This window comes from Nestor notabilis, unplaced genomic scaffold (assembly GCF_000696875.1).
Source record: "Nestor notabilis isolate BGI_N333 unplaced genomic scaffold, ASM69687v1 scaffold7423, whole genome shotgun sequence".
In the NCBI taxonomy this organism is placed as follows: Eukaryota; Metazoa; Chordata; class Aves; order Psittaciformes; family Psittacidae; genus Nestor; species Nestor notabilis.
In genome coordinates, this window is record NW_009921412.1 from 26,556 (window position 1) to 53,779 (window position 27,224).

General features: G+C 41.4%; 1 protein-coding gene across 1 annotated transcript in view; it reads left to right on the plus strand.

The window, feature by feature from the left end:
• Positions 1-568: 568 nt before the first annotated feature.
• LRP8 (low density lipoprotein receptor-related protein 8, apolipoprotein e receptor) overlaps positions 569-27,224 on the plus strand; it is a gene marked incomplete at its 5' end in the record, with an annotated part of 73,920 nt that continues 47,264 nt past the window's right edge. Inside the window, one exon of the mRNA XM_010011132.1 lies at positions 569-691. Within this exon, the coding sequence (XP_010009434.1) occupies positions 569-691 (123 nt within the window). The remainder of the gene's footprint in view (positions 692-27,224) is intronic.

The following is a 27,224-nucleotide window of genomic DNA, read 5'->3' on the forward strand; positions in this document are numbered from 1 at the left end:
TAGGTCAATTAATTGCTTGAGCTCAAATCTTGCATCTTTTTCAAGCCCTAGATTAATGCAAACAAAGCAAGGAGTGTGGAAACGATTTTTAATGTTTGGAGGAGTGCTTTCTGATCATCTACTATGGTGACAGATGTACTTAAAAGCCATGAATAGATTGCACAGATAAAAACATTATTGCTTAGATTATAGTATGCCAAAGGTGAGAGTTGCCTGTCTTACCTGTCTTTAAGTTATGCAGCACACTTTCAGTTCTATGTAGGCAGCAGCCTTTTGTAGCAAAAGCCTTAGAAAATTGTTTTGAAAAAGAATCTCTCTGGTTTTTGAATGTCTGAAAAAAGACGTAGAGTGAATCCATGTTAAATAATGAAGGGATAAGAGTTCTAGTGAGAAGAAATGCCTATCTTTGATACCTTTTGGACTCTGTCATGAAGAATCAATGTTGAATGTGAAATGAATCCTCTCAATACAGAGCAATCAGTATTGTCCTTGGTGGGATTGGGTGCAATGGAGCTCGTCTGCACTATGTATATTCATGCCAAGTAATTGTTTTTTTTCTTCCTTGCAGCAAAGAAAACTTGTGCTGAGTCAGATTTCACTTGTGACAATGGCCACTGCATCCCAGCCAGGTGGAAATGTGATGGTGAAGAAGAGTGTCCTGACGGGTCAGATGAATCGGAAGCAGCATGCAGTGAGTAACACATGTCTTATCGAAGCATAGAAAAACTGGAGGTGTTATTCCCAACACTTACAGGATGATCTGTCAACTTTTGCTTGTATTAGAAGAGAAATTAAAGACACACAAAAGATTCAGGTCATTCAAATCAGATGGTTTCCAAACTTGAAAATGTACAACTTTTCCAGATTATGATACAGGCAGCACTGTCTAGTACCTATCTAGTGTATTTCTGTCTGTAGCAGGGTTCAAAACATCTCTAGCTCTGTTAAGTTTATCTGGTTGTAGGGCTCATGATCAGCAGCAGTGCATGAAGATTCGCACTCACTTGGGATCAGGCCTTTTGGAATCCCAGATTTATAGTGTTCTGTGCAGTAGCATACTGGGATTTATCATCACTGCAGGCAGCACTCCTGTCATTAGAGAGGAACTTTGCAATGTTAGAGCATTGCTCAATTTTAATTGTTTTTGCCTCAGAACAAATGAAGAAGAAAGTAGCAGATGAAAGATGATGTAAAGTAACTAAAGCTGAGAAAAAGTATGACTGATGTTAACTGCAGGTAACACCTTTTAAAACCCCATTGATTTGGTAAGTAAAAGAATATGCTTCATTTTCATGTAGCGCATCTAATCTTGTTCTTTTGACTCTCTGAGGAGGTCCGTTTGTGCTCCGTTGCTCTAGAACTGTGAAGGGTTGTCTGATGTCGAATTGAAGGGAATCCCAGGGATATTTTAATGAAAACACTAATATGCAGACTTCTATTTGTGTGCTTACTTATGCCTGCAGAATTGTTCTTGGGCAGACCAAGGAATTAGTACAAGGTGTTCTATTGAATTTCCAGTCATGTACTTCACAGATATATTCCCATGAGTCAGAAGCCGTGCTGGAGGAAGTATTTTATTGGATTTCACCAGAACGGGTCACATAAAGGACTTAAAAATTAACCATCCTTTCATTTTTAAGCCTAGTACCAGTCCTGCTTTCTCCCTAATTAAGGAAGATGAACGCGCTTCTCTTGCATAAAATAGAGTCATTTTGGCAGCCATATTCAGGCTACAGGAAAAAAATCACTTCAGTAACTACATTAACATATTTATGTCCTGTATTTGTTGGTCTTTCACCCTGCATCCTTCTTAGTCAAAAGCTGTCTTATTAATGCTTCTTCCACTACCTGATTGTCTGGAGAGGGGCTGAATAAATAAGCATTTCCATTCCCTGCAGTCATTGTCTAAATCTCACATCAGATGCCATAGCATGGACTGTGTATAGGCCATGCAGTGCTGAGACCACTGACAACTTCCTCTACTCCTCTTCCTTTCCTTTTGTAGCCGTTTCACCTTCTGTTTTTCCCTGCACTTATTTCGTCCTCTGTAGACATCTGCCTCTCTGGGAATATCCAGGGAGACCTTATAGCAGCTTCCAGTGCCTAAAGGGGCTGACAAGAAAGCTGGAGAGGGACATTTTACAAGGGCATGTAGTGACAGGACAAGGTGGAATTATTTTAAACTGAAAGGGGGGAGATTTACATTAGACATTAGGCAGAAGTTCTCCCCTGTGAGGGTGCTGAAGCGCTGGCACAGGGGGGCCAGAGAAGCTGTGGCTGCCCCATCCCTGGCAGTGTTCAAGGCCCGGTCGGACACAGGGGCTTGGAGCAGCCTGCTCTAGTGGAAGGTGTCCCTGCCTGTGGCAGGGGGTTGGAACTGGAGGAGCTTTAAGGTCCCTTCCAACTCAAACCAGTCAGTGATTCATTCTACAATTAAAACTTAAGTATTGAGAAGATGCATGAACTTGTGTCTCGATATTCACAGGATACTTGATAAAAGCCTGTGTCTGACTTGTGGCTAGCTCACAAGAGAAGCTAGTGTTTCTGTCTGTACCAATTAAAAGCTTGCCTTTGCATCTTAAAAATAACTGCAAGTAGAATTTTGGAACTTTACTTGTTTTATAGGATTATTCAGATCTGAAGTTCACACTTAATCAGATGAAGATTACATAGTTTTAATGCTATGACTGTTGATAGCTATAGGCTTTAATTTGCATGCTCAGGACATTCTTTCCAGATGTTTTGTGTCTTGTCAATGTATGTGTCATCTTAAAGGCTGATCCAATCTGCTCTGTGGGGAAACAGAATCAAATTGGTAATGTATAAGCACAGTGCTGGTTGTGGAGTTAATTCACATATGTCTGTAAGACTTCTACCATCACTGCTCAAGACAGCAGCAAGTTATAAACCTGGTGGGCTATTACACAAGAAACTGGAATGATGGGCTTTGCTTTTAATTTGTATCTTAAATGTAAAAGACCTAGCTCTTTTTGTGTGTAAATGTTAGTTAAGGGCAAAGAAGAGACTATAATGACAGAAAGAAAACACAGTGAGAGGTAAAACATATAGCTGAATATTCCTGTATGGTTTCTCCCTCCAGTCCCATTTTGTTTCTCTTTGATGAACTGTTTAAGGCTGAACTTTCTCCCTGTCGCTAAGGAATGACTGCAGACCCCATGACTGTCTGGTTTTCCTGCACAGCCCTTTGAAGGAGCCTACATTGCAGTTTCCCTAGGAATGGGCAGGTTGGCAAATAGAGATTTCTTACCTCTGGCAAGAACAAACTGCTTTATAAAATCAATTTTTTTAGACAGGCCACATAGTTGCCAGCACCTCTGCTAGGACCTAGGGTTATCCCTCAACTAATGCAACACTGGGACATTGTCCATAGTCCATTCAAACACAGGAGGTTAAGAACATTGATAATGCTGACTGTTGCATTTTTAGGAGTATTTCCATCTCAGAATGTGATGAAAACAAGGCAGTTCCTCTCAGCCTCTAGGCACCTGCTAAATGGCTTTTTATTTTCTGAATGCTTTTGTGGTGTGTTTTTTAAATACATTGTGCCCTCTTATTGGTAGTTAGAGATGTTGTGTCCCCATCTCTAATGTTCAGTTAAAGGTAACAGCTTATGGTTATCTTTATTTTATTTTCTTAATAACCTCACTGCAAAGCCAAAACAGTACTTGGCTTTTTCTGTTTCCCAGATCACTGAAGTTACTCAGCTTTGTACTTGACAAATCCTCTCTAGGGCTGTTATCCATCCTCAGGTGTTCAGGACAGCGTGACCTCTCTCCCATCGGGTAGGTGAGGCAGCGTTACAGGCTGGCCTGATTTCTCTTGGACCTGGATGTCTGGGTCTTTTTCTGCTATTCATGCTATTATTCCTATATAGTCATGCTATCTTGTTTTATTTTTGTAGACTGCATTTACCTCAAGCCACTGAATGTGGCTGGGAGTGGTAGTGTAAGGGTATCTTTTGAGTTCAGCTGAATTCTCAGTTGATGAGGTCTATAGCATTTCTCCCCGTTGTGGGTTTTGGTACTAGCTAAAGGTTGATTAATTTCTTGGATGGGCTAATTTTGGAGAAGATGGTTACCAGGCTTTTGGTTTGAAATTGGTTTTGGTAAGAAACTGCTTATATTTACCCATTTTTCTTTGAGCCAGATCCTTAATCTAAACATGCTTCACATCCATAGGTTGGCCCAAGTGAATTATTCATGTAGCATGTGAGTGTCACCACTAAACTTCAGTGTTCTGCCATCTGTCAGTTTTTCAGTGTTAATATCTGGCTGCTGAATTTATTTTGTCTCATTTAATTTATATTAAGGTTTCAAAGAAATGTGTCCCCCTCTTCTGTGAGCTGATCTATTCAGGGGCATCTTGTGGGCTGGATCTGATCTCTCTGGAGTCATCAAAAGAAATACTGTTAGTTTGGGGGGGAAGTGTGTTTTGTTATGGTTTTTGCTTCTGTGCAGAAGCAGAACGAGCCCCTAAATCAAGAGAAGCAAAACCATGTGAACTCAGAAATTAGTGCTGTCTACATTGGGTGGATGGGACTGAATTTATCATTTAAGAAGTTGTGTTGATTGAGGCTGAGGTGGGAGAAGAGGGAGGAGGAATTTAATACTGAAGAGAAGAAAGTTATTTTGAGAAACATAATAAATGAAAAGAAATGGGATGGTGGGTGAGAGGGAACAAAAAACCCACCATTTAGCTGTGCTGCTAGTGGGGAAGGGGAAGAGTTTGTACTTGGGTTGCCAGCTTCCAGCCTCATCTTCCATCACAAAGCATCTATAGATTCAGCAATTGCCTGAACTAGACCTCTGTTCAGGAGAGGTTGGCTGCTGGTACAATAAAGCAAATGAACCACATTGGCCCTGCAGGATACATGCCAAGAAGGGAAGAAGCAGGTTTGTCCTGCTGTCTGGCATCAGCCATTGCTGCTGCTCCCTGCCTGCCGAGAGGGAGAGCCTTGTTGGGTGCAGAACTGCTGCTGCTGCTGGAAGGTGCTCTGAAATGATAATAGATTTCATCTTCCCCATGCCAGCATGTTAGCATGCAAGGAGCTCCCCACAAATCGTTTAAAAGGATAGCAAAGTATCTGCAAGTGGTGGGAGTAGAGTTAGTGCCTCTGTCAGCCCAGCGCCTGCAGCTCACACGTACCTCACCAGCAGCTGTTTTGGGATAGAAAAGTATTTTTGACCTCAGAGTAGGCTCAGACACAGAGGACCTGGTAACTGTTTGCTGCAGGGTTATGCAGCAGCAGGCCTCTGGTAACTGCAGGAGGTCTTTGGCAGTCTACATGTACTCTCTCATTGGAGAGCCACCATGGCCAGAGCCCTGGCTTTGTTCTTTATTGCTCTCACTAAAAGCAACCCAGTGTGGCTTGGTGATCACCCTGGAGCTGTGGTGCAGCCGGTGCTGATACACACAGGCATTGCTTATGCATATGAAAAGATTCCTCACCTTTTCCTATCCAGTTTCTTGAAGCTGAGAGAGGGGGAAGGGAAGTAATTTTTCCTACTGAGCTAAAAGAGACCTCCAGCAAAATGAATGTCATCCACCTAATGCTGTTCCAGCACAGGTACTGAATCATTCTGCTTTTTACAAGAAGGAAATGTTAAATTTCCCTCTGAAGTATTTTGATTATTTAACCAGAGACTTAAACAAAAAAAAAAAATCTCTAGAGAAAAATAAAAACAAATGCTAACAAACAGTAACAGCACTGATGGGAACACAAATTAAAGGGATGGAGCAAGTGAAAATCTAAGCTGGCAAACTCTTGCCTTAGGACACTGTATATATAATGAGATGGAGGAATGCAGGCAGCATAAACTTGCCACTTATTTCCCTATCAGATATGTGACATTCTCCTAGTTAAGAGCAGAAATTATTATACAGAAAGGTGTAGTAGGGAGTTACAAGAGGGGGAAAAAAGAGAAGGGGAAACCTGAATTCATATTGCATTTAATAGGGCGGGTTTAATATGCAGCAGTCCTGGAAATAGATTTTTAAGTGGAGATGGAATATAAAATCAAACCCTGAGCGTTGGTTTGAAATACAGTGCCAGTTCTTTTTTATTTTGTAGTGCATGTCACGAGTTGTTCAGGGAGATGTATCCAAACCTGACAGTTATATTTTTAATGGGTATTTTCCATGGGTTTAGGCGCTCTGTGTGCTGCTGCCCTGTCTGCTGATCTCTCACTGTGGTGATCAGTTCTATCCCCATTGTCTATTAAATTGCCCAAGTGCACAATTCTGTAATTATTGGTGGTGTTGATGGTATTGCTCATCCCAAATGTACAGTTCTCTCCTAGCTCTACGTTCACCCCTAAGGATATTACATCTTTGTTATTCTTCTTTGATACAGATCTCCTGCATGACTGAGTTTGGTGACATTACGGTGCTTTTGTGGCAAGTGACTTAATATACTATTCCCTTATTCCCTGCCCTTGGAGAATTTTTCCTGGAGAAGGGTGGGCTGTCTCATTCAGGGCATCACATACACTGGCCATTGAACTTCAAGCAGCAAAATCAAAAACTAGGTCAAATCAGGGAGTAGGACCTGGGGCAGTAACAAAGAGGATTTTTTTGCCTTGTTTTGGTGTGGGTTTTTTTCCCCACCATGGAGAGCAGATCTGTTTGTATGTATGTGATAAGATGGTGGGGGATTGTAAATGCGGTAGAATGTGAAAATTAAAGGCCATTCTGTTGGATTAATTTGTTACAGATCATTCAGGTAATTCAGTAAGGTGATGGTAATGTCAGATGTACAGGTATGCATTTTCACAACACTCCCACTACTCTAACTGGCTGTTGCCAGTACAAAATACAGCAGCTTTAATAGTATTGTCACTGTCCTGCTGCAATTGTTCCTCTGTCCTTGTCTCTGGTGAGCTGTTGGGATCACTGCTGAATTACAGCAGCAGAGGAGTGCATCTGTAAAACAAAGGACAAGGTACAGGGTGAGGAAGCACTTCCACAGCTACAGGACCCTCCTATTGACAAGGCACAAAGGATGCAGTCTCATTTCCCAGATGCCCAGACTGGTTTGTAAGGCTAATGGTGAAAGCTTTGATTTGTCACTGTGGCCAGATTTACTGAGACAGAATAAAATGAAAACAGCCATGATCATCTCTCCATGAAGTCATGGAATAATTTAAGACAGACAGGACCTCTGGGGTCATCTAGTCCAATCCCCTGCTCAGAGGGGACCCCTGTCCTCATGTTTGACCACTCTTAATAATGGAAAAAAAACCAGTATATCTCATCAGACTTTCCTTTGTTGCAGCATATGTCTGTCACCTCCCATCCTGTCACTCTGCACCTCTGAGAACAGTCTGGCTCCATCATCCCTAGTCCCTCCCATTTTGTAGTTGAAGGCAGCAATAGAACCTTCCTTTAGCCTTCTCTTCTGATGGCTGAACCAATACTCTTCCCTCAATCTCCAGGATACAGTTTTTGTCTTGTTCAGTGACACAGTTCTACAACCAGGATGCAGGTTTTGCATTTTTCACTCATCTCTGTAAAACGTCACCACATCCAAAACATAACTTAAAAATTAATTCATTCTTATGTCTTTATATGCTACTCTAGCTTCCAGGTCTACTTAGCAGAGGGTGCCAGGCTCTTGAGAACTCCTTTCCTTTGAAGTGTTTAATGGTACACTAGAGATGGACAAGTCCTGTTGAGGCCTGTTAGCAGACTAGTAGTTCCCTATGGATCCTGACTTACAGTTCCATGCAGGTTTTTGAAAGTCCTTTTTATCCTAAGTGTTTATAACTCTTCAAATTCTCAGAAATGCACCTTCACTCCTGATTTAATCGTCCTGGCTCCGTCACTGTACACTTACTTCCCGAGTGCCTCTGGTTCCTTGACTAGCGTAACTGCTTTGAATGCCTCTAGCTGTGTCCTTATGGAGCAACCCCAAGTTGACCTCAATATCCCAAAGGGCACAGAGCTGTAGGGATTAACACAAGAAGTCTTTGTCAGAGTAAGGAACCAAATCTAGTTTTTCCTGCATCCTGTTCCTTTTCTTGAAGTGTGAAATTATGCTTTTACATCAAAGGAAATACAGTGAACTCAAAGCCAAGCTGTTTATCCCTAGTAGTAGGATAACTTTATCTGTGGCTCTTGGGCAGTGAATTACATCTCCTTTTTGACGATTACATGGTTTTGGTGGTCTCAGCATTTTACTTACCTAGAGATGTAAATGAATTTAGGATTTGTAATGATTGTGCTCCAATTCTGCTGGTGCTAAAGAGTTTTAAGTCATACCTGTTCAAAAGAAAATGTGTTTCTCCTTCAAGGGAAGGTGTTTAGAGCTTGTATCTCAGAGGATCTCTTCAGAGGGCTGAGTCCTATAGGAAAACCAGTAGAAAATACCTATGGGGTCTTCTCTCATGTTTTTATTGTTCTTTTCCCAGTGTTACCTTGTGAGAAAATGACTTTTTCGTGGAGCATTGCAGGCTTTGACATTCATTTGCAGTGTGTTCCCATTCCTCAGCTTGACTTTGAGCTGTTGCTACTTGACCGCTACAAAGATTTAGACACTCCAATTAAATATTTTTCCTATTGGTGTAATGTGTTCCTGCAGTTCATAAACAGGAACGGTCATAAAAGGGTTTGATGCTGCCTTTTTATGGCTATAATTAATCTTGCTGTTATTTCAATAGCAGAGAATAGCAGGAAAATGGACGTTGAGCATGTGAAGCTCTTGTATGTGTAATTATTTACTGGCTATAAATATTGAACTACTAAAAACTTAAGAGGTTTCCAGGAATCTCAAGCAGCTTTTCATTGTTTAGTGCTTTTGGTTTTGCCACTCTCTTGCTGTTTGCTCTGTGAAATTCATGTTACCTGATCTTTCTGTTTATAATTTTGCTTGTTTATTGGGGAGGGGGAAATCAGAAGGAAATAATTTCTGGGAATCAAAGGCAAAATATAATTTGAAACTTGAAATGGTGTGCTAATGGAGTGAAGCAGTATTGCACTGCAAGAGCACAGAAAGCAAACCTTTTCTTTCTTAAATGGGTGAATTAGTGTAAGGAAAATAGGTGAACATCAAATGACTATTTCAACATTTTTCACATTTAAATAGCATCTGTGTTTTAGTATCATAATGACTCGTATATTGAAGCTGTGAGTCTTGGTTCCAGCACCTTTTCCTCGAGAGATGGTTTTCCTCTCTTTCTCCATTTCCACACTTGTAGGATTGTCTTTTCATTCAGGACAAACTCCCACTAAATCATTTGAGGTTTTAATAAGGGTCTCATGACATTCCATCCTGCTTCCTTGAGGATTAGGATCATGATTAAGACTGGTTTAATATGCAGTCTCTGCATGCTTTGTAATTTAAACCTTGCACTGGAGATTTCCAATTCTCTGAAATGCTTTCAGACTGTGCTTTGGGGTGAGGCACGGTCACTGTGCACTGTCTGCACATCTGAGGGTAGCGTGGATCTTCACCCTGTGCATCTGTGGGATGCAGTGAGCTTCCATAGCTGCTGAGAGCCTTAATCAGGGCTTTGCTTTAGCAGTAGTTTCTAGCCTCCTTTCTCGGGACGTTATATTCAGTGGCTGTATTTGAAGAGACAGATCTCAGCTCACCCTTTCCGTCTCGTATTTTAACATATTAAAACATGTTAATCCTTTGCATTAAAATACAGAGGACTTCGCTTAGTAGCTTTGTTAGACTGCACATGCTTACACATTCCCATAAGAATGGACTCATGCCAGTTATTGTATCATTTTTCTGGCTTACACTGCTGGGGTAGTCATCTTACCATGTCATTTGAGTTCTCCAAGTGTACTGTTGTACGAGACTCAAGTTATTGTATGAAGACTGTGAATTCTCTGTTTTGGCATAGAGGTAGCAAACACCAGTCATTTTAGCACAAACATAACCGTGCTTCTCCCGTTTTGTTGGGGGTTTTTTGTACAGGGAGAAGCATGTCTAGCATGTTTGACAGAGTGATTGCATTTCTAGCCCTTGTGTGTGCATTTATATGGGGAGAATTATACATGTGTATTTAGAAATGCACATGTGCACACACAAGATAATGGTGTGCTGTTCAAGCATTTCAGCAGGTATATTGGCCCTGAGCGGAATGTGAATGAGAAATAGCAATTAACATACTGAATTCTGTTAGGATTTATGTGTTTCTCCTTCAGTTTCTGCCTGTAGACATGTTGCAGGTGTCAAACTTGGAGCTGAGTTGTGTGAACCAGCAGGGGTATCTGTAATGAAGTAAAGGTGTAGTTGGTAGGGAAAAGCCTTTTCTTCTCAGCCACAGGTCTACTCACCATGTATTCTTATGCAACAGCCTGAACACATTCAATTAAAATTGCCATGTAAGCTGCCTGTTCCATCCTCTGAAGAAAAAAAAACAGGTGGGGGTTTCTTTATATATGTATAAAAAAGGTGAAATGTTCATTCTGAGATGAGAAACAGAACTATTTAATAGCAGCAGAGCCTTTTCAGACTTACTTTTTTGCACATGTAAGAGTGAGGACATATTAGAAAGTATTAAGTCTACATTTGTCTACTGAATCCCTTTTTTTGCCCCGAGTTCTTCATGTTCTATTGGTCCCTTTGAGCACAAATTCATTCACTGATACCTTTAATACCTCAGAACAATTGTCACCTGAGCGTGAAAAAGCAGCATCTTCATTTGGTATTGCCTTTGTGGCCATGCAGATGTGACCAGTGATGGCAGAAGATGGCTTCCTTCCAGCTGCTGGAGGTGGCCTCACGTGCAGTGAGATGCTGCACTCAATTTTTCCTCTATGTTATGAAGTTTTAAAAAGCCCTGCATGCTGTTAGGTGCATTCAGCCCTTTGAGATCAGAGAGGAGGAGACACCATAACAGAACAGGCAGAAACAAGGTTAAATACCAATGTTACAACATATTTAGCCAAGCTCTTGATTTGAATTACAAAAATAAAGGTGCAGACCTCAGGTAGCAGGAAGAAGTGTTTAATGATAAATTCTGGCAGTTTCCTGGAGACCTGTATAATTTTTCTTTCTACGATTTTTATCACTCATCTTGGCAGGTGTCTTTATGTTTGCTCATCTAGGGACATTTTATGCCTTTGTTTTCCCTTTCGATAAGAAGCACTTTTGCGACCATAATATCTCTTACAAATGGGCATGGTCTCAGTGCTGCTTGACTCCTTTATCTTTTGTATAATTCTGTCCCCCTAGCGTTCTGTGGGTTTTTTTCCTCCCTGTTTTGATTGGAATCAGAGTAATCTCTGTGAACAAGAGAAAGAAAATGAGCCTGGGAAGAGAGAAGATGAAAGAGCAGCTGCAGCTACAGAGGCTCAGAGAGCCCCACGGGTGATGCTGGACCCTTAGCCACAGTTGAGAGACTTCTGAAGAGGCTGTTTTCTCATCGCTGTTTGTAACCAGCAGGCTCTGGATGGAGCCCAGCGTGTGGCCTGTGAGGATTCCTCCTTCCCAGTGCCCAGGGTACAGAATTGCCTCTTGTTAGCCAGAGAAAAAAAGGGAAGGAGCCAGCACGTGCACTTGTACATGAACCCCCCAGTCTCGTTTGTACTTGGGCATCTGCAGAAGTGATGCTGATTCCCCTGGACCCAATCTTCCCTGAAATATTCACAGAATCACAGAATGGTTTGTGTTGGAAGGGACCTTAAAGCTTATCCAGTTCCAACCCCTGCCACGGGCAGGGACACCTTCCACCAGAGCGCAGGTTGCTCCAAGCCGCTGTGTCCAACCTGGCCTTGAACACTGCCAGGGCTGGGGCAGCCACAGCTTCTCTGGGCACCCTGTGCCAGCGCCTCAGCACCCTCACAGGGAAGAAGTTCTGCCTTATATCTACTCTAAATCACCCCTCCTTCTGTTTAAAGTCATTCCCACTTGTCTTGTCACCACATGTCAGTGTAAAAAGTCTCTCTTCAGTTACCTTGTAGGTCCCCTTTACGTATTGGAAGACTGTTACAATATTGGTACATATGTGGCTGTCCTGGGCTGGCATCAGCTGCATAGCACCCACTCTGCTGACAGAACACTGTTGACTGGGGAAGAGGTGGTGACTATTCAATTAGCAGCCTGACATGGTGGATAACTCCAATGTTGGACACCTCCCTATGACCCTGACCTCTCTGACTTGTGTGTTTAATGATAGTCCAGCTTTTCAGAGCAGGGACTGAAAATTCGCTCTGCTTATCAAGTACCTGTACATACAACTACTGAGGTTTCACTTTTGAAATACTCAATTGCTGGCATGCTTGGCAACAGCAGGTTAATCAAGCAGGTTGCTTTGGCTGAAAATGACTGGAAGGAAATCAAGATAAAAACCTGTCAGTAAAATTTTCTAATCTTCTAGATGTCCCAGAGTACACCAAGCTTTTGTATAGCTTATGTGTAATGAAGAAAAAACCCAGTCTGTAATAGTAGATTTAATTAAATTTATCTCTGAGGAAGAATTGAAGTGGAAGAGGTAATTCAAATCTCTCAACCAGGTACAATGTTTTGTTTTTTACAAAGGAAAAACATGTCTAAGTTTCTAGTAGGGTTTTTGATTATTTTAATCAATGGTTTCTTCCCAGCTTGCACAATATGTTCACTTAGAAGAAACAGCAATGCTGTGGAAGATCACAATAGAACAATCTATGGGTTTTCTCATAATTAAAGTTCCATTCTGTTTCCATAATTACCTAACTGCTTATCTGATCTGAAACCTGGAGAAACAGTTCCTGGTCCATTATATTCAAGCCAGACAGCAAACTAAACTGCTTCTAAGGGATTAAAAAACTACATGTTAAAATCACATTTAAATCCTTTTTGCACTTAACTGTGATGAGCCCCTTCTAAATTGCACTTCTATCCAATGACCACCAAGCACTTTATAAACCGTGATTAAACTTGGTGGTTATTTCAGCACCAAGAGGTGTGTGAGGTGCTTCAGAACAGCATATCAAACACAGGTCCTGTAGTTAGCATTCACCATTTCCTTTGTAATTAAGTAATTGCATTTGCAACAAAGCCTTGCTGAATCCAGTGGGGTTCTGCCCAGACCTCTGCAGCTGCCTTCTAGCACAGAGCTTGTGGCCATGGTAAAGTTAGACAGGGGCTTGAAGAGTGAATTTTGTTTTAGGACACACCAAAGCAAAGCAAGAGGACTAGTGAAACAGAGTAATAGAGTGGAAAAAAGGTTGTAGTAATAAGGTCAAAGGGATCTCTTATCTGAGGCCAAGCATGGCTTGAGTGTTAACCTTATATATACGCATAGATATATTGTTTTATTAACAAGATTATAATAGATTTGGCAGAAGTTACCTATGAAGGGTGGATTTGAGAAAGAGCACAAGCAGGAAGTGTGAGAGGATGCTCTGTGTGAAGGGCAGGGTGAGTGTAAGTTAAGGCAGGAGGGCAAAAGGAAGGGATGGAAGAAACAGGAGGCTGCTGCTGGTGGTGCAGCACAATTGCTTCTGCTTTCCACACTGAGGTAGTGGTAGGAAATAAGATAACTGGACTGTGTTTCTCAGGGGACTTGCATGGCATTGCTCAAGAAGGTTGTGGAGATGCAGGCCTGGCAGTCAAGAAACCTGTTTTTTTCTTAAGCTACCCTTTCCTAGTAAGGGTAGGCAAGGAGTAAAGCCTGGACGTTCTGAAGTGCCCAAGGAAATGTCTATAAGCTGTGGGCTGAGACTTCTGAAACAGATTATCAATTTTTAAATGCACCTTTTTTTTGATCTTAAGTGTAGGCAGTTTCTTCTAAGCTGAATGCCCTAAATTAATGGCTTCTAAGAAGCAATTTCTTTTGCAGCCATTACTTCTGCAGTGCTAGTGGGAAGGGGGCATCTGGCCATACTCACGCTTTAGTATCATGCACGCATGCATCAGTAGTTTAGTGAGGGCAGTCAGGTGCACAGGCTCTGACAAAAACTGACCTCAAGGAACAACTTCAAAACCATCCATGTAAAGTTGTTCTGTTTTGGTTTGGGTTTTTTATAGTGGGAGGTCTGAATCTGTGCAGCCTTCAGGCATGGCTCATCCCTTCCATGTGTGCTCTCGGATTTTGCATCTTACTGTTCTAATGCATGCTGTAGCTTGTCCTGAATTTTAAAGGTCACTATTGCTACTTCCAGCTGCTGATGGACTGGAAGCATGGCTTTTTGGTTTGCCAGGAAGTCAGCACATCATTGCAGAACAGCAGTGTGACCAGTCGATACCAGTCATGCTCCATCATTGAGTGTGTTTTCAACTATCCCTTGTTGCTCTTCATGAGCCAGTAATCTTGCTTGTGAAATGTTTGAGCAGTATTGTATGTCATGATTATGGAGAAAAAACAGAATTTCGATTGTTCTTTTTCCTTCCTTTCATTGCCAAACTGTGCTGGTGTAAACATTACACCTGGTTTATTTGAAATACAGAATTATCCTTTCAAGTTATCCGTGCAATGAAAACCAGAAAACAAGTAGCAGATCTAAGCTGTTGGTGGCCTCAGATCACTGGTGGCCTGAATTCTGAGCACAGTTTGAGTCCTAATGTGCAAGATTTTCTGTTTGTCTAATAGTGGCTGCTGCACTGTGCTAATGCACACCAACTCCTATACACACGTGTGTCTAAGTTCTGCACTACAGTTTTTTCCCACAAACTAGTGAGCAAGAAGTTCCCATGTGTGTGAGGTGTTTTCTTTGTGAGATGGGAGCCCATTGTATTTTCATCATATGGTATAAAATATTTATGATTGTTTTTAAAGGTTGGCTTTAGGAGACACTGTGATGTGACTACGTTTAGTAACATAAATCAAAGTCCTTGTCTTTTTGCATATATTTAAAAAGCTATGAGGAGTTACTCGTGGTGATTTCTAAACACCAGGGAGATGGTCGCTGTGAAAATACTTCAAAGGCAAATAGCTTGAAGCTGTAGAATGATGTTTAGAAAAGGCCAATTTTTGTTTAAATTAAAAAGTAATCCCTGTTATACACAATAAATGAAGGACAGATCTCTAAGATCGTGGAAAAGAATTAAAAATAAAAAATAAAGTTGTCTGGGATTTAGGTTCCCAAGAAAAGCTTGCTCAATGATAACGCAAAATCAAGAATACCACAACTGTGGGATCAGTTCTTACCTCTTCATAACCTAAGAGTGATTCTGCATAGTCTTCTCCTTCACTTGGCTTTTTTCTTTCATCCATCTCCTATGGTCCTGGCTTGGAAGAAGTGTTTTTTCCAAAGAGTGTAAAGCAGCTGCCACTCGAAGCTGTTGTGTAACATATGTCCCAGAAGGAGCGAATATATCCCTATCTGCTCATCAAATATTATGAGAACTAGGGCTGATGTTTCTGGATTTCAAGAGATGTTTTCTCTCCTACAGAGCCAAAGGAAAAATTCTGATAGTTCAAACCCACGCATGTGCTGACTTACTTCCTCTGTACAGTCATTACTTAACCAGTTTCCTAAACCCCGAAGATCTTTAAAGATCAAAACTGACTGGATGGGGAGGATGGAGAGGAGGCAAAGGAGGAACAGTAGCATGCAGTCCTTGAGTGCAATGGTTCAATGCACATGGCAGCCATGGACAACACATGCCAATACACACAATAGGTGGATGCACAAATCTGTCTTAAAAACCATTTGCTGTGCCTGGAGCTCCTGCACATTGTGCAGTGTGAAGGTGCTGTCAGCTAAAACCATATTATGAATGGGACCCAGACAGCAGAGAGACTGGACACAGCAAGTCAGGTTGTTCTGTTGATTGAAAGACAATGAGAGAATATTATAACCTGCTGTTGAATATGCTCACAGAACTTGATTTTCTGTATATCCTGGTTTGTGAGATAGGCAATGTTTCAAGGTAGTGCTGGAAACTGGATGCTGAGGCAACTTACAGGCTGGTTTTGGTCTTCTGTGTGGCCTCATGTTTTACCTTTATTGAAAAGGCTGATGTAATCAAGTAATACATTTGAATGTTGTCATGAGCACACTTCTCCAGGTGTAGTCAGTCAGGATGTTGGGGTTGTTTCAAACCGTAAGAAATAGAGACATAGAATCAACTAGGTTGGAAAAGACCTTTAAGATCACCAAGTCCAACCATTACCCCAGGACTGCCAAGATTACCACTAAACCATGTCACTGAGGGCCTCATCTACACCGTTTGTGAACATTTGTGAACATTTGTGACTCCACCACTGCCCAGGGCAGCCTGTTCCAATGCCTCACCACCCTTTTCGTGAAGAAATTTTCCCTAATATCCAGTCTAAACCTGCTCTGGTGCAGCTTGAGGCCATTTCATTTTGTCCTATCACTTGTTATGTGGGAGAAGAGATCAGCCACCTCCTCACTCTCTTCCTCCTTTCAGGCAGTTGTAGAGAGCGGTAAGGTCCCCCCTGAGCCTTCTCTTCTCTAGACTAAACCCCCCCAGGTTCCTCAGCTGTTCCTCATCACATTTCTGCTCCAGGTCCTGCACCAGCTCCATTGCCCTCCTCTGGACCCACTCCACCATCTCAGTGTCTCTCTTGTAGTGAAGGGCTCAGAACTGAACACAGGATTTGAGATGCAGCCTCACCAGTGCTGATAGATACTTTGTTTTGCTGATTTTACATGTCTGCTCTTGTTTGGTCTAGTTCGGGGTGTTTTTTTAACTCAACAGAATGAAGAATTCTTTACGTATTCAGACAGTTTTCATACTTCCAGTTGCTTTTTAGGAGGCGTATAAGAGAGAATTTCCTTTACATCTTAAAGGTTATACTGGTTCAGGTCAGCCTTTGTTATTAACTCCAGCCTGGGATCGTCAGAAGTGTGTGTTGTTCCAAGGCTGGTTGTAATTGTGACACAGATCAAAATCTCTGCCAGGCTATCCTTCCCCTTTTCTAAAAGCAGATTAGCAGGCTGGCATCTGTTTTCTTCAGGGAGGATGGCACAGATGCCCACACTGCTGACTCACAGTGGTATAGCTGACCTTTCTGCGAGGCGTGGGATGATGAAGGGAAGGTGCACGTGTGCTTGCCAGTCATCCCATGTCCCTTATGTTAGCAGACAGGGATGGTGGCTTCTTGCTACTCTTCAATGTGAAGTGGGGCTGAGCAGTGCTTTGAGTCTCACAGTGAAGCTCTTACAGTCTGCTAGACCCTTTCCCCTTGAGCTCCGCGTGTCTTCTTTCCTGCAGTTGGCAGGTGGAGAAGCCTACACAAAGACAGCTCTCTCATCGTCAGAGGAGGCTTTCGAAAGGTTAGACACTGTGCATGTAGCAAGTTATTTAAAGTTCTGGCATCAGGCTCCCTCAAGTCTTAAGTGGCTGCATAGGAAATTAGAGCTGACCTGCATAGGAAATGAGGTGTACTTTCAACTTGAAAGTCATAAAAATTACTTTATCTAGACCAGATGCAATCTCACCTACTATACAGGCCACTGAACTTTGTCTGAGAGATCTGTTCTACCTCTTTCAGTTACATCAGGTTGGAAAGAAAGTCTTCCTGCTTAAAACAGTTAAAATCCATGTACCAGCCCTTAAGAACCAGTGTCTTATACTAGATTTCTGTGAGCTTTTCCCCCACTTGCTGTATGGGTTGGATTCTTGCAAATAAAGATAATTCAGCCACTAGGTTAGCAAATAAAAGTCAGGAGCACCAGAACTAGGAAAGTTTGGGATCGAGGAACAGATGACTGATAGGTGGTAAAAGACATGGGTAGCTGCTGTAATGTGGAAAGGTTATTAGTCAAGGGGTTGTGAACAATCTTACAAGGCTCACATGATTATAGAGCTGAAAAATATACCTTATTAGAAAGGTATTTGATTTACTGAAGAGAGGGTTGAGAGTTGCCTTTCTCCTTAGAGAAGGGGTTTCATCACACAGTTGTTTCTTTAGCTTAACAAGAAGCATTATAATTTGATCCAGTGAACAGAAGCCAAAACTAGATAAGAGAACTAGAGATAAGATACAGTTCTTAACAGTAGTGGTAAATAAACAAGTGGACTTGTCCAGCAATCTTGACTAACTGAAGGCTTTAAATCAAAATAGATACTTGTCCTAAAGGTATGCTGTCAGTTAAATGTAAGTTAAAGACAACCTTTTGCTGTGCAAACATTTGGCTGATTTTTATAGTCCTGTGGCTTTTAAACTGGGGAGTTCTCTCAGCCAGTGCACACAGATGTTGGAGAAACTGCAGATTTTATAGGTAAAGACATTTGGCCAAGCTGCTGTAAACCACAGTAAGATGTGACACTGGGAGGTGCTCCATCTGGGAATTAGCTGGGCATTCAGGTCACTGGGAAGGCATTTTCAGGGCAAAAATACCCTTGTTTGGTTAAGGGAAATAGTTTCGTCATGGGTAGAGGAGAGGCACTCTCCTTCCTCCTGCCCAACTATGGATCATCATTCATAGATCTCCAAAGGCAGTCATATGTATCAAGAAACCTTTTTTCTGTTCTGTGATCCTTGGAGATCTGGCTTTCCTCAACAAATGGAAACCAGGAGAAACCTCTGAGAAGGGACATGCCACATGGATGGAAAACATAATCAGTGAGATTTTGCACAGTGTTAGCTTACTGCCTGATAGGCGAGTTGATGGCAGAGTTTTCATGGAGTTAATTATTCATCACTGAGTAGAAGTTATCTAATACATATATGTATCTATGTATACTATCTTAAATACGCCATCTATATCTCATGTATCTGTATGTACTTCTTTTCATCTCTGATCTGCACAGAATATCCCCAGAGATAAAGAGACAATATGTTTTAGAGAGAGGAAGGTGCTTCCTGCCCTTGGCAGGTTTTGCTGCCGCGACCTGTTTGAAGTAAGCTGGCTGCCTTTCAGGATTGGGCCCACTGGGAAGCTGACAGTCACGGTTAAAGCAGGCTCCATTGTCTGAACAAACTGGCTCATTTTCTTCTGATCAAAAGTACTTAGTGAGAGGTGCAGCTTGGATTCTTTAAAGCATCTCATTATAGATTATATTTAGAAGTGGGAAGAATATATTATTAATTATGAGGATGCTCTAAAGCAGAAAAGCTGTTTAATCCTGCCCTTGATGAACAGAAAAGTTACTGTGAAGAAAGGTTATGCAATTAACAGTATATTCATTAGGAGTTCGTCAGCTATCAAACTATGCTTATCTTCTGGATAGTACTGGAATATCTGACAATTTTGTAGTTATTGCTTAAGTGATAAGAGTGAGAGACGGGAACTGCTACAGGAAAATTTATATAATGCAGTTTTCATATCTGTTATCTGCCAGTTCATGCATATATATATATATATACATATACACTTTTACATCTCAGTTTAAGTACTCTCCTGCTGCGTTGGTAGATGTGGGGTTTGCTGGGGAGACCTCAAGATTGAAGTTGGCCCCACATATTTACTGGCTTACGTAGCTGCTAAATGGCCACAGTGTATAGCCACTTACTATGAGGATCATTACAGGGGTTTTTATATCCTTTGTTCCCACAATGCCCATTTTACCAAGGTAGTTGACCCATGGGTTCATCCCAGTATCATCCTGCATATTTCCTTTGATCTGTTTAGTACTCTCAACTCCAGTCTGGGTATTGGCCCCGTAAACCAGAGCCACCTTTGTGGAAGCGTTTCTCTAACTTCAGTGATTTTTGTAATGACTTTCAGTACTTACAAAACATGATAATTGTTCTGTCTTCAAGTTCAGACTGACATCTGGTAGCTGATTTTTGTTATCTGTGTGATATATTCTGGTGAGCTGTTTTTTAAACTGTGCTTAAAACCTAATTTTGATTTAAGCATTAATTTGCTTCAGAAGAAGTTGAAAAGTCAAGAGCTTAAATGTGCCAGAATGCGTATGAAATAAGCTGCCTTCTGGAATTTGTTTCTGGACTTGCTGTAATAAGAATGGAGCACTCTGGTATGCATATTGTGGGGAATTCTCGAAGTTAATGTATGGGAAGATAAATAGATAAATTGGTCCTGGTGCTGTGCTTAGCAGCTCGTATAAAAGTTTGACAAGTGACCAGGATGACTGTGGCTGGTGGGCTTGTACTGAGCAAGATTAATGTTAGTGAAAAGAATGAATTCTTTTGAGAAACCTTTTTTAACAGTGCCACAGATTTGAAGTGTCTTGAAAACTCTCCGTCATTTCTATCTGTAAACCAAAAACAGTGAAAGAACGTTTGAGTCAACAGAAAGTAAATGTGTCTTCTGTCTAAAAGTATCTGTGCAGAAATTGTTCCAAGATGCTTTCAAACTGCTGAGTTACGAATCACAGGGGGAGGTATGATTGATTTATTGTGTGCTGCAATCTGGAGTACTTTATCACTGAATCTGTAGTGAAGCTGCAATGTATTTAGACCAGAAGCCTAGAAATAAAGAAAGAAGCATTAGTACAGATCAAGAGAATATAGTAATTACCTGTGTTTCTGTGCAGAACAGTTCTTTCTGTAGTCTCTGCTAAGTCAGGCCATGAGAGAAAGGCTTTGTAAGTCACATCTTGAGAGTGGGGTCTGTTGTGCCCATGGGATGCCCAGGTAATGGGGAATAGTCTGTGCTACTTAGGCACACAGCTGACATGGCCAGGCTGATACCTGACTAGATGACAAAAGGCTAGCATTAAGTCACACTTCAGTGAAGGAAAGTGAAGGCAGTTGTTCCCCAGCTGTGCACCTTTGCCCAGCAAGGCCATCCTGGGCCCTGAGAGCTGTATTCAGCAGCTAAATGCATCAATTTGTCAGCTGTGTGGCTGCGTGAGAAAGTTTGAAAGTTGTTCAAAAATCTATTTGCCCACAAGGCTTCGGAATCACTGATCTAGGGCAGGGAACAAGTTTTCCTTTCAAAAGTTGCATTTCTCAGGGTTAATTGGCTGACTTCTATTCATGCCAAGCTTGTGCCGCCTTAACCTCATGACTCTCATTTCTTCCTTGACACTCTTCTTTCTTCCCATAGCATGTCTGTGTTTGAACTTCGCTGATTCCCAGCCACATCGCTACCAGTCTGTGCTGGGTCAGCTGTTACCTTTGAGTGTTTTATTCTCCTAAGGCTTGCCTGAATCAGAGTTGCCTTGAAAGCATCATGCATCACTAATCATGGGGGAATAAAGTGGATCATGATAAGATTGAAAAGGCTGGCTGTAGCCAGACTTACTTTTTCACAGTAGGCATCCCTAGGTATAAGCAGAGGTAGAGGATCTGTATTGAGGAACACAGCTCTCCTCTCAACCATGCCAAAGATTGGAGTTCAGTTTGATGTCTGGGCTATAGGAAAGGCAAATTTCTTCCCCCACAACCTCCCCAACCTCAGCCGTTATTATTAATCCAAAAAGGAGGGGAGACTGAACTGCATTACAACTGGCAATGTATATACAGACTGACAGGGTAATTACTGATGTAGACAGTGGTGGGGTGGCAGGTTTGACAGGACAATGTACATCATCACTTCCAAACTGGCTCTAAAAACAATGGAGTTTAAAAGAAGATGTTATGTTTAGGATAGGAAAAAAGGGGAATATTTTAACTGCCCTTAAATAAAGGCATGTCATTGTTGGATTGTTTTAGTCTTTGCTTTTGATTGAGCATGAAAAATGCCTCTCACAGAAGGGAACATTTAATAGCTTTGCTATTAGAAAATCCTCTGAAGAAAACCATGAGTCCTGAGTTTTGTTAACAGAGCTGTGCATTTGCTAACTAACAAAGTCAACTGTTCAGTTTATTAAATTATTAATCAGGTTGAGATCAAGTTTGCTGCTTTAGGTACACCAAGAGCAAGTGGTTCTTCAGCTTCTCGTTTCTTACTTTGATGTCTAAGTTTTCCCCTGTGTTTATTACTAATATCTTTTCTCCTCATGTAAAAGGCATGACCAGCTGATCCCTGAGATTAGAGATGCTCATCAGTGACCAGAAAATAAATATTTTAGTACTGCAAAATGATCTGAGGAACTCTAATATTGAAACTCAGGTTTTCAGTAGCTGGAATAATGTCTTAATGTCACAACTTCTCTTGAAGACATGTTCTGCCCTGGTTTTGAGAAGAGCAAGAAGGTTTGGTTGTTCAGCAAGGAGGGACTATGTTAGTGTTTCAGTGGACAGGGAGAGGGGGAAGCATCCAGCCACTCTGACTCTGTGCCTATGTATCCTGCTTGGCTACTTCATGGCTTTGGTGGCATATGTAACACCAGCCTGTTTAAGTCTCTGACGTTGCACTTTTTTACCCATAAATATCACCAGAGGCTACTTTTGCACTGATTTAAATGAATTCCTTGAACTCTTCCTGTAAGCAGACATAACTTAAGGTTTCATCCCTCTTGAGTTTAAAAGGGCTTGTCCACCTTACGACTACTGCTGCTGCTGAAAGTGCAAAACTAAATCTTCTGTATAGCTGTTCTCTGAAAGATCACTGCAGCAGTAATATCTGTGACTGAATATAAGGAAGTAAATGGCACAATTGGCAATTACATATTTTGATTGGTGTCCATATTTAATGTTGGCCTTCAAGATACTGGCTGGGATGGAGTAGTAGCTGGGCCCATTTTGGCAAATTCGCAACTTGATCTGTAATTTAATTATTGATTCAGTTGAAGTCAGCAGCACATTTCTTGGGCCAGGATTTTTCCATGAATGCTTGAATATTTCTCCATTTTTAAGTCCAGGGAAAATCATGGATTTGTTTCATCTGTAGGGAAGAGACACAAAGGGCCAAAGTTGGTAAGAAGTAGGGGGGAAGGTTGGCAGATGGCATCAGACTTCGGTTTGTTGAAATCCCCTTTTTGTTCCCCTAAACAATGAGGGCTGTGATTCATAGTGACTAAGCTAGGCACTAGCCCATCATTATAGGGCAGTATTAATTTATTCTCTGGATTAATCTGAGTAAACATTTCTAGCACCCATATGGCTGTGGTGTCAGGAGGCATGTAAAACTGTAGCATTTAGAGGTGGCACGTGGTTCATGCTATCTCACATGGCTACAGGATTCCTGCATCTATGACCAAATCAATGCTTAGAGACATTTAACTAACATTGACGAGGTATCTGGCTAAGGCCAGGTTGGACACAGGGGCTTTGAGCCACCTGCTTTAGTAGAAGGTGTCCCTGACCGTGGCAGGGGGTTGGAACTAGATGAGCTTTAAGGTCCCTTCCAACTGAAACCATCCTGTGATTCTATAATCTAAGTACTATTGATCATAAGAAGCTGGAAGAGCTAAGGTAGAGTGCAAAAGCCAAGACAGTCCAAGGACTGATGTTGAGGAATTGCTAACCTTCTGTGTGGAGATACTAGGTGTCCCATGGGAAGGGAACTTTTGTTGTTAGGGCGTAAAAGCTGCCGAGGGAATGAGCCTTTACAACACTTCCTGTAATTCTCGTGTGTGTAATGGCAGATAATGACATGTGGTTGGATTGGGAGCAGAAAACCCTTATTGTATCATGTGGATCTTAAAAACCTGTCATGATCTCTTAGAAATTGCTCTCTCTGTGCTCAGCTGGACTTGACAGCAGGGGAATGTTGCTGTGTATTGTACAGGTCCCACTATAAAAGTGTCATTTTACAAGTGCTAGATGGTTAAAATTTATTTTAGGAATTTATTTAGGCTCAACAACATATATCCTGACTGTTGTTAAACATCTGATCTTAATTTGTAAATTCTCAAACTTTACAAAGTACGGCCATAAGGATAGGTGAAAAAAAATTTGGAAGTTTCCTGATTCCTACTGAATGTATCACAAGTTTCCTATAGTTTGAGGCCAAGGAGGATTATGAAATTTGCCAGTTTAACCTGTTTTCTATAGGCCATTGACTTGGATTTACCTGGAATGAGCCAAGTGACTAGAATTAAAGGACTTCAGTTGTTAGCAGCAGGACCTGTTGGGCATATCAGGTGGACAACAGAAGTGCCATCAAGACAGTATCCTGCAAAGCTATGAAATTAATTAGGGGAGACATGGTCAGATGATAGCAGCAAGTGAGCATTTGTTATGTTTACAGAAAGACAAAGTCAGCTGAAGTCCTGCCAGTCTGAGGGAAGGAAATGCTTTTCTTAGCCAAGTCTGATGGTAGTTTTGATTTTTAAAGTGGGTAAGACACAGCAGTCAGGAATCTAAGAAAGATGATGTGCTAGAAGCCTACTATAGAAATATCCTACCTCTTTACACTGTGCTCAAATACAGTCTATATTAACTATCAAAACTATGAGTAGTACCCTTGAGAATCATTTTCTTCTTTGAGGTTGTTTATAGTGTCTTTGAAACATGCATTTCCTGTAAGAGCTACCGCATTTTGATTCTGAGTCCGTATTTCAGTAATTAGGATTAATCCTGGGATTTTGAATTCCTGACTATTTCACTCTGATCTCAGAGGTGATAGTCACCAGTGTGATAATCTGCATAAAACCCAGCTACATGCTATCTATTCCAGATATGCTGAACACTTTGTACACTAATCCTATTTTCTCCCTCCCTCCAGTTTTTAGGTAGAGGAGTTGGAGACTCATCGAAGACTCCTAACCCATGCTCTTGTAAAGAGGCCTTTCTTACAAGCACACAAGAATGCATTTAAGAAGGGCTGTACTATGCAGTGCAATGGAGTTAAAGCTGCATAAATCCTTTTCCATTCCCCTGGGAACTCACGAAGATAAGTCACCCTTAAACAAATCATACCACAGAATCTAACTTTTTATTGGGTATATCAACTGTTAATATTATTTTATGATATTTCTTGAACTTTATGGTATGGTTTCTTAGTAGCCTTTTTTAATCTGTCTTTTCAGTCGCTTACAATAATTTGTTCAAAGCTTAAATGTAATGGCCATAAGTTAATTACCTTTTTGTGCAGAAAGAATAGATTTTCACTATTTCTCTGCCTTTGCGTGCTCCCACAAAGGTTATTGCACATAAGTGTGTACTTACATATCCAAAAACATAGTCAGGTAGCACCAGTCCAAGCTCCCAGGTCCTGGGAATCAGTGTTGTCAGCATGCCCTAATTTCGACCTGACCCATCCTGTGCTAGCAGATGGATGGGTTGGCCTCCTCTGTCAACAAAGGCTTCAATTGTGGTGGTGGTTTGGTCTCATTCCAAGTCTCTCTTAATTCACTTAAGCCCCTATTCATGACATTGGTTTTGGCCTGGGCTGGGTTGCCTTTGTTTTCTCAGTGATCTCAAGTATGTGCTTAATAAAACTGTGGTGAGCAAACCAAATACTAGTACTGGATGCAGTTGCACTGGCTTTAGTAGAAGTTACAAGTTCACATAAAGCTTGCTATCCCAGCAGGCTGATGCTCGTAGTGTGTTGCTTTACATGACAGAAGGGGAAGTTCACTGCAAAATCCTGACCTTTATGGGAACAATTATTTGAATAGCTTTCCCCATAATATGTTCTGTCTTTGTGTATTGCTAATACACAGATCCAAATGCAGGTACCCAGCAAAGCTGTGGGTTCAGGGGAGTTTCTCTGTAGTCACAGTGTGCATGACTACAAATGCCAACAAAATTCCTGAGATGCATCCGCCATGGATGTTGCTGTCCCCACACAAGCGTTTCTCATTGTAAATGAGACTCTTGTTTGATGTAGTTTGGTTTGGGCTTGGCTTGGCATAAAGAGGATATAAAGGAGATTAACCAAATATAACAAATATGATTATATAACACTTTAGCATAAAATCTGATGTGTCTTGGAGGGTTAAATGAAGTAAACTAAGGCAACAGCAACCTGTCCTGAGCTACAGAGTGAATTAGTGGATGAATAGGGTGGAAGCCAGCGTGCCTAGCACCACCCATGCTGAGGTGGCACAAGAGATGAGGGAAAGAAAATACCAGTTGCAGACACACCTTCAGCTGTGATAGTAGTTAAAGTCACAAGATGGATTTTGAAATGTGTTTCTTATGCACCCTAAATACTTCAATGTGAAAGTATAAATAGTAAGTGTAGACTGGGATATACATGCATGCATACATATGTATATATATATATTCGCACAGGCGTCTATACATATATAAAAAGACTATACATGTGAACTTGTGACTGAGATGCTTTTCTGAATCTCACATCTCCACAAACTGGAAATTCTGAGTTCTGAATTTCCTTAAGCAGTCTCTACCTGTCAGCTCCCTGCTCTCTTCTGAACAGTTGCTCATTTAACAACTGCGACTGTTTTGGCTGGAAACATAGAGGTACTAGTCCTGTACATGGGCAGGTATGGACATCTATTTTGGTACATCTCTGAGATAGGACTGCCAGCTATGACAAAAGAAGATGTAAAGGCAATATTTGTGGAGGGGGTTACCTTGATAAAACCACTCCCTTAAGAAAAAAAGACTACTGGTAGTGGAGAGTAGGAGGTAGAAATTTTAATTTCCATAATGAAAGTAGTAGTGGAAGTTTTGCAGGAACAAGTTATCTTCATGTCAGTTATTAATACCCTTTTAGTGTGGTATTTTCTCTGCAGAATGAAGTTTTGGGTTGAGATTTTTCTTCTGAAGAACCTGGGAAAAACACAAGGGACAGTCTGGAGAGGATGGGGAGTTATTTCAGCAGAGAGAGAGAAACTTTTCAGACCTGTAAGATGATGTATTTCCACAAAGGGCATTCTTTTCTGTCTGCTGATGAAAAGTCTTGAGGGTTTCCCACCAGTAGAAGCTGCTTTACATTTTGTGTATGCTCTTAGAGTACCTGTGTGGTGAGAACCTGACAAATGGTCTTCTGAAAGTAAATCAATTCTGTTTTCTTGGGCTTTCTTGAATATACATGATGTCCGGAGCCTGAAAAGCACAGCAGTGGCACAAGAGGAAGCAAACAGTGGGGCGCCAGTTAGGCTCTATGGTTCTCTGAAAGACTTTGTAGACTCCTATAAAGAAAAAGAAGAATGTGCCATTGGCGGTAGTGAGTAAATGGAACCTTCTTGTCTTCTTTGCTCTTGTCTCCTTATAAATAAACCATTGTTGTCCATCCTTGGCATTTGCAGTTCATTGTGATAAATTGGTCTTGATGTGTCTGACATTTCAACCAAGTTGTTTAATGGTGCTTTTCTGAAAGGCAGATCTTGCTATAACTCGCATTGGTGCAGAATATATCGAGGGTAAGAGCACTCGCCATCCCATACAGTGCTAACTCTTTCCTTTCTGGGTGGATGGAGAGGAAAATAGGAAGTAAACATTTTGGTCACGTCAGCCCAAAAGGCCAGGCTGTGTGTAAGCAGTGTGCAGAAATAGAAATGTCAGGTCTGGACTGCAGTTGATAAAAGCCTGTGTCATAGTGTGAACAACAGCATGGAGTCCACTTGCACTGCTGCAGCATCT